The 7,673-nt window shown below is 47.7% G+C and overlaps 1 protein-coding gene across 1 annotated transcript in view; it reads right to left on the reverse strand.

Moving 5' to 3' along the window:
- PPL (periplakin) overlaps nucleotides 1-2,916 on the reverse strand; it is a gene marked incomplete at its 5' end in the record, with an annotated part of 74,812 nt that extends 71,896 nt beyond the window's left edge. Inside the window, one exon of the mRNA XM_081338580.1 lies at nucleotides 2,855-2,916. Coding sequence (XP_081194706.1) covers nucleotides 2,855-2,916 — 62 coding nt within the window. The remainder of the gene's footprint in view (nucleotides 1-2,854) is intronic.
- Nucleotides 2,917-7,673: the final 4,757 nt, after the last annotated feature.

Here is a 7,673-nt window from a genome sequence, read left to right on the forward strand (position 1 = left end):
TATGTGATCCCCTTTTGCGACCTCCTGACAAGCAAATTCAATAGGGAGGCCAGATTCACTTAACAACCAGCTCACTAACTTCACAGCTGCAGTGGACCACTTAACCACTGTGGCAAGCAAGGTCGTAAAATGGGGCAAGGTTCGCCAGCGTTTTGCTTAGCGACAGAAACCTGGGGGCTCACTTGTGTTCGTAAGCCGAGGACTGCCTGTACCCACTCTTCGCCATCCTTGGTGCTCTCTGAGTTGGGCCAAGGACCCCCACAGATCAACAAGGACCAACCTCGTAGATCAACCGTGAGCTCCATATAGATTCTCTTAGAACTGGTACATTGATTATCAGGCGCAGAGAATTTCGTTATCCAAGTGATGGGGCTATCTTGTCTCAGCAGAGAGCTGATGCTGGGCTTGCCCATGCTGGAGAAGCCCTTGATATCCCGATTTTCAGGGGGAATCTGCAAGATGAAGCAGCCCTTCAGATTTCACTGAGTTCAGTTCCCACCAGCCCTGGGCAGCCTAGCCAACGGCGAAGTCTGCCATCTGGAAAGTCACCTGTTGCTCTTTTCTCAAACTGAGGATGGTCCTCAGCAAGGAGACTAGGGGTTCTTCCTGCCTAGTTTGGGTACGAAAAGACCTTGATAAAATTGTCACCTTCCTCATACTTGTGGTGGGGAGGCTGTTCACCGAGGTTCCCCTTTTCTTAATCCTTGATTTTGGAAACACACGGCTCCCCAAATTTAGACTCGGAGAATGGGAACCCCTCTGCATCAACTGGTGGCCTCCAATGCGCTGAACGTCAACACCCATCATCCCTAGCTAGCAGCATCACGGAAGATGGGGCAGATCAATAGACTGATGGGGGGGTGGGGGGGGAAAGGCACTTCCCGGATTCCTCCCTGATTTTCCAAGTCAAGATAGGCAGTTGTCCTTTTAATAGATATTTTCATTATAGTTTCTCAGGAGTGGACTGTTTATAATTCAGAAGGTTACCTCAAGACTAGTAACCTTTATATAGCTTACTTTTCAGCGTTATCCAAATTGGTGGTCATCGCCACCTTAATAATAATAATAATAATAAATAAACCTTTATTGTCAAAGTACAACATGTGTACATTGAGATTAGCTGAGCCTCCCCCCGTGCTCCCTCCCCCCAACACACAGTGACAACAAACCCTCCATCCCACCACACCATGTGAACCAACTACACCACACACCGGCCTCCCAAGTCAATTCTGCCTAATTAATTAAGGTTCGCATCAAGACATGTTCTTTGGTTGGAGAAGAAGCAGAGGGAAAAGACCAGGGCTAGTGCCGAAAGAGAGAGAAGAGAACGAGAAAGAGGGAGAGAGGGAGGGTGATGGAGCCACACCCAAAAAGATTAAATTCTGGAATGTGCCAAGTGCAGAGGGAACTCTGCTGCAGAGGAAAATTAAAGCTTGAAATCCGATGCTCGTTTCTCTAGGTGGCTGTTTTAGAGACCAAAGGAGAAGTCACTTCGACAGAAACCGCCCCAAACTCAAGTTGCTCCAAAGGAAAAACTCAGAAGTTTTCTAAGAATTGAAGTTTCAGGGACAAGGGCTCAGCATCTGAAACAGCAGACAAAATAGACTTGGAAGGCAAAAGGCCCTAGGTTTGCTCCTTTCGTAAGCCATGGTTTAATCGTTTCTTGAGTAAGGCACCATTCGTAAGGGGTCACCTGCAGCACTAAGCCGCAAGCGACAATAACCAAGCGCCCAGAAATATCCTATAGATGTATAGTGATGGTTGGTTGCTTAAACCGTGCTTGGTTTAACCGTAGTTTATTGATAAGCCCAACTGGCTGGGTTCAACATCGCCCTTGAAGTCAGAAAATCTGCTTTACGCATGCCAATGGCGGCCGTGCAGACAACACAATAACCAAAATGTCTAGCCCATCCGGTTGGTCATTTGAATGTCATTGACATGAAAGCTGGTCACCAGAATCAACCACAGTTAGGATCTCAGAGGTCATTTCAGCACAGCACAGCCGTCCCACATTTGTACCAGACAAGCCTTTAACACAGTTAAACCAGAGAGGAGGGCAGCTTTCTTTAGCAGGGGGTTTCCCTGCCAAAATGCCCCTTCCCCAGCCCCCAGAAATGCCTGAAGTCAAAAACCACAGATCTAGGGCAAGACAAAGGTCCTGTAGCCTCACCAACGGCAATGACAACAAGAGTTTGACAGAGCATGTGCAGAGAACCTTTCGGTTATTATACCTTCGCTTAGTCCCGCAGAGAAGGCGTTTCTAGAGCAGGGGATAAAGTCGCTTTAATTCCAGTAAAAGTAAGGAGGGGAGGGGGGGATAACTGGGGAGGGGGCGCGGCTCTTCGCCTACCGGCTTGCCCTCCCCGTCCCGTTAGCTCCAAGGCCGAAAGAACAGGGGGGGAAAAGCCCCCTTTGGCTGACCTCCGAACGCCGCGGGACTGCGCGCATCTCCCACCCATACACAAACCTACCCCCTCCCCATCCATCCATCCACCCACCCACCCACTCACACCCACCCAGAGACCCCCCCCTCCTCACCTCTCCCGTTAGCTCCAAAGCCGAAAGAACAAGGGGGGAAAGCCCCCTTTGGCTGACCTCCGAAGGGACCCTAAACGCCGCGGGACTGCGCGCATCTCCCACCCATACACAAACCTACTCCCTCCCCATCCATCCATCCACCCACCCACCCACCCCACACCCACCCAGAGACCACCAACCCCCTCCTCACCTCTTCTTTTGCACCGTGGGGCTGTATTTGCATCTCCCACCCATACACAAAGCTACCCCCTCCCCATCCATCCACCCACCCACCCACCCACCCCACGCCCACCCAGAGACACCCCCCCCTCCTCACCTCTTCTTTTGCACCGTGGGGCTGTATTTGCCTCGGTTCCTTTTCTTGAAGAGGGAATGCATGGCGCTTCTCCGCCAACGACCCGGGGGCTGCAGTTGCCAAGAGGACTGGCGGGCTGGGCGGCGGGGCTGGTCCCGTGCGAGGCACAACCGCTTCTTGCGGCTGTCCGGGAAGCGGGCGGCGGAGTCCGGCCGGGGCTGGAGTAAGGCGGGCGGGGGGGAGGCGGGCTGGGCGGCGGCGGCGCCTCCTCCTCCTCCTCTGCCTGGGTGCAGCGGGCGCGCGGGAGAACTCCGGGTCCGCCGCCTTGCCTGGCACTGGGCGAGCGGGCGAGGTGCGCGGCGCCCAGGCCAAGCCGCTTGCAGGTCCCACCCCGAGGAGGTGGCGCTTCCCCAGGGCCCGGCTCGGCGGCGGCGGGGCCAGGCGGGGACGGCGCGGCTCGCCTGCCTGGCTTCGGCGGGCGGCAGCCCCGCTCCTGCCTGGCCTTCCCTGCCTGGGCACCGGTGCCACCCAGGCAGGTGGGCAAGGGAGGGCCGAGGGCCGACTTTGCAGGGGGAGGAGGACTCTGCCGAGCTAGCCTTGGCCTCAGCCTTCCTCCCCCCCCCACGTCCTCCCCACTAAGTCCGAGAGTCTGTATTTATTTCTTTTTCTTTTTCTTTTTATTTTTATTGGGGTTTTAACTGGGGTTTTACATGTTGCAGGGACTTAGTTTAATCTTTTCTTAAATTGGTCTTAATTTTTGTATTAATCTTTTAAAAATTATACCCTGTAAACCGCCCTGAGTCCTTCGGGAAAGGGCGATATATAAATTCAAAATTAAAAATTAAAAAAAAAAATTAATTCCATTTATATCCCGCCCTTCTCCGAAGACTCAGGGAGGCTTACAAGCTGATTTATTTTTGTCATATTTAGGGAGTGTATACCGGAGGGAGGGGAACCCTTCGACAGCAACGAAAGGCAACGAAATGTCATTTTAATTGGTGTACATTATTAGTGTCCGGGACAGTAAAGTTAGTATTCTGATTCTATTCTAGGCAAAAAAACACGCGCCGTTCAATTTCCCCTTTCCTCCGGGTCGGCTGGCCAACCAACTTCTTACCAAACTCTTGCGAAGTTTTTGAGCAGTGACAGGGCTACGACAGAGTTGGGAAGGGAGCTCCGAGGTCTTCTAGTCCAACCCCTCCCCTCTTCCCCCCCAACCCCCGCAAGCAAGAGACCCCATACAGGTAGTCCTCGACTTACAACCGTTCATTGTGTGACTGTCCGAAGTTACAACGGTACTGGAAAAAGGGAACTTAACGACCATTTTCCACGCTTAGGACCGTTGCGTGGTCACGTGATTTACATTCGGATGCTTGACAACTGACTCGCATTTATGACCGCTGCAGTGTCCCGGGAAAACGTGATCATCTTTTGTGACTTTCTGACACGCAAAGTCCGCAAGGAAAACAGAGTCACTTCACAACCTTGTCACTGATTTAACAATGGCGGTGATTCGCTTAACAATTGAGGCAAGAAAAGTCGTAAAATGGGGCAGAACTCACTGGATCATTTTACTTTTCTGCTTTTTGTGACAATAGCTAGATGTCCTTCCTTAGGACAGTTTCAAAAGGCTGACCTTTAGGTTTATATATGTTTCAAAACCTCCTTTCTTTTATTCAGATGGGACCAGCAATGCACAGTCTGTCGTATTCAAGTGAAAAGTATGGGCACTGAATTGTCTTTACACATGTGTGTTGATTTAAATGTTCTTATTAGAATAGGCGGTTTAGAATGGAATAGAGCTGGAAGGGACCTTGGAGATCTTCTAGTCCAGCCCCTTGCTCAAGCAGGAGAACCTATGCCATCTCAGACAAGTGACTGTCTAGTCTCTTCTTAAAAATCTCCAGATGCCCACAATTTCTGAAGGCAAGCTGTTCCACTGGTTGATTGTCCTCACTGTCAGGAAGTTTCTCCTTAATTCCAGGTTGCTTCCCTCTTTGGTCAGTTTCCAACCATTGTTTTCTTGTCTTGCTTTTTTTCTTGCTTTTGCTTTGAAGTGTATTGGGTATATGTAGTTTAACAAAGAGAAGGGTGAGGGGTGACATGATAGCAGTGTTCCAATATCTCAGGGGCTGCCCCAAAGAAGAGGGAGTCAAGCTGTTCTCCAAAGCACCTGAGAGCAGGACAAGAAGCAACGGATGGAAACTAGTCAAGGAGAGAAGCAACCTAGAACTAAGGAGAAACTTCCTGACAGTTAGAACAACTAACCAGTGGAACAACCTGCTTCCAGAAGTGGTGAATGCTCCAACACTGGAAGTTTTTAAGAAGAGACTGGCCAGCCACTTGTCTGAAATGGTATAGGGTTTCCTGCCTGAGTAGGGGGTTGGACTAGATGACCTCCAAGGTCCCTTCCAACTTCTTCTTCTTCTTCTTCTTCTTCTTCTTCTTCTTCTTCTTCTTCTTCTTCTTCTTCTTCTTCTTCTTCTTCTTCTTCTTCTTCTTCTTATTATTATTATTATTATTATTATTATTTTTATTATTATTATTAATGAAGCAGTTATAAAGATAATTATTTTTTTAAAAAAATCTTTATGAATCTCTTTCAGATTTGCCTCTTTTTCAGGTTTCACCTTTTTTGTCCCCCCAAGACAATATGACCAGGTGTGGGTTTTTTTTGTACACCCGAGAACTAAATTTTACCTCACTGTGCTATGCTGAAAAAGATACAGAGCTGGCAGGTTGGTGGCTTTGCTCGGAGCTGTGTGGTTGACTCATGATTTGCAAAAAAACCCACAAAAAGCTGGGTTGGCCACACATTACCAAATCCAGTGGTGGGCCCTACAACACACACACCCAACTCTAACACACCACAAAGTTTAGTGGGATGCGTAATTCTGGCCTTTGTCATACACTTACATCCATTCATTTAGTGGACATCCAATGTTCAAAGACCATTCAACATCACAGGTCCTTGGGAAGGACTCGATAGGTGGACGAAGATGCCAGATCCAGTCTCAACATCTGGCCGACTGCAATGAATCATAATTTATTGACAACTATAAGCCCCCTGATTCCCAGTGACTTCATTTGCTTTCCAGCCAAGATCCCTGCCGTATTTTGCCTCCCATCTCCGCTTGTCCACAACAAAACTGGCAGGTGTTAAGTTTGGAAGCTCCATCTGAATAAACTGGTTTGGGGAGGGTGTTCCTTGACTTATGAGGCGTAACGCCAGCCTTGATGGAGGAGCAGTGCCTGTCTCTGCCCCACAGGTCCTCACTGCAAAAGCGAAGGGCTAATGGGGACAGGAAATGACCAATCTTTGACTCTTCCCAAGGTAGAAAAGGGAAGGTTCCAGGTAGTTGAAGTTATGACACAAAACCATGAGCAGGAAGGAAGTCAAACTTTGTAAGACTGGCCATAAATAGGTGTGCATGCTTCAAACCAGATATTCAGGATACACAGACCCACACCCAAGCCACATTTTGAAATGTTTAAGCTTGAACTTTGCCATGTGTTTTTCCTTCCTGCCTGCCTGCCTGCCGTCCTTCTTTCCTTCCTTCCTTGCTTTCTTCCTTCCTTTCTTCCCACCATCCCTCCCCCTTCCTTTTCTATCTTCCTTCTTTTCCCTTTCTTCTTTACTTCCTTTTCTATCTTCCCTTCCTTCTATTACTTCCTTCCTCCCTTCCTTTTTTATCTTCCTTCCTCCCTCCCTCCCTTCCTTTTCTATCTTCCTTCTTTCCTTCCTTCCTTCCTTCCATTTATATGTCACCCATCTCATGTAAGAAGTGACTCTGGGCAGAAGATCAATTCCTCTGCAGTGGTCAAAATGGGCATTGGTTTAATGTATGTTATTTTAATTTTAACTTTAAAAAAAAGAGTGAAAGAGAAGATTATAAGAACAGGTTGACCCACAGTTTGATCTATGCCAAGTTTGCTTTATATATGTATATGTATATATATATATGTATATATGTATATATATATATATATATATATATATATATATATATATATATATATATATATATATATATATATATATATATATATATATATATATATATGTGTGTGTATATATATATATATGTGTATATATATATATATATATATATGTGTGTGTGTGTGTGTGTGTGTGTGTGTGTATGTGTATGTAAAGGTAAAGGTTCCCCCGCACATGCGTGCTAGTCATTTCCAACTCTAGGGACTGGTGCTCATCTCCGTTTCAAAGCCGAAGAACCAGCGCTTGTCCAAGGACGTCTCCGTGGTCCTGTGGCCAGCATGACTAGACGCCAAAGGTGCACGGAGCGCTGTTACCTTCCCACTGGAGTAGTCCCTATTTTTCTACTTGCATTTTTACGTGCTTTCGAACTGCTAGGTTGGCAGAAGCTGGGACGAGTAACAGGCGCTCACTCTGTTACGCGGCACTCGGGATTCGACCCGCCAAACTGCCGACCATCTGATCGACAAGCTCAGCATCCTAACCCACTGAGCCACTGCGTCCCTGCCAAGTTCAGCTTACCAGTGTGCTATTCCTATTCTCCTACCTCCCCCCCACACACACCTCTATTCTTCTACAACCTCATCCCCCACCTCTGTAGAAAGTTTTTGTGACATTCTTAATATCGGTATGGAAAGCCGGCATTTGCCGCTGTCACAAAATGGGCTAGGGAAAAATGTCCGGTCTTTTAGTGCATAATACAGTAATCTCTCCGGCATCCTTCCTGTAATTTCATTAAATCGCAGGGAGATATCAAAAAGGAAAGATATCAAAATATATAGTTTTTTATAAGTATCTTATCTGATAGTGTTGAAAATGAAAGGGGGGAAATGATGGGAATTG

Source organism: Vipera berus (genome assembly GCF_964194415.1).
Source record: "Vipera berus genome assembly, chromosome: 13".
Taxonomy (NCBI): Eukaryota; Metazoa; Chordata; class Lepidosauria; order Squamata; family Viperidae; genus Vipera; species Vipera berus.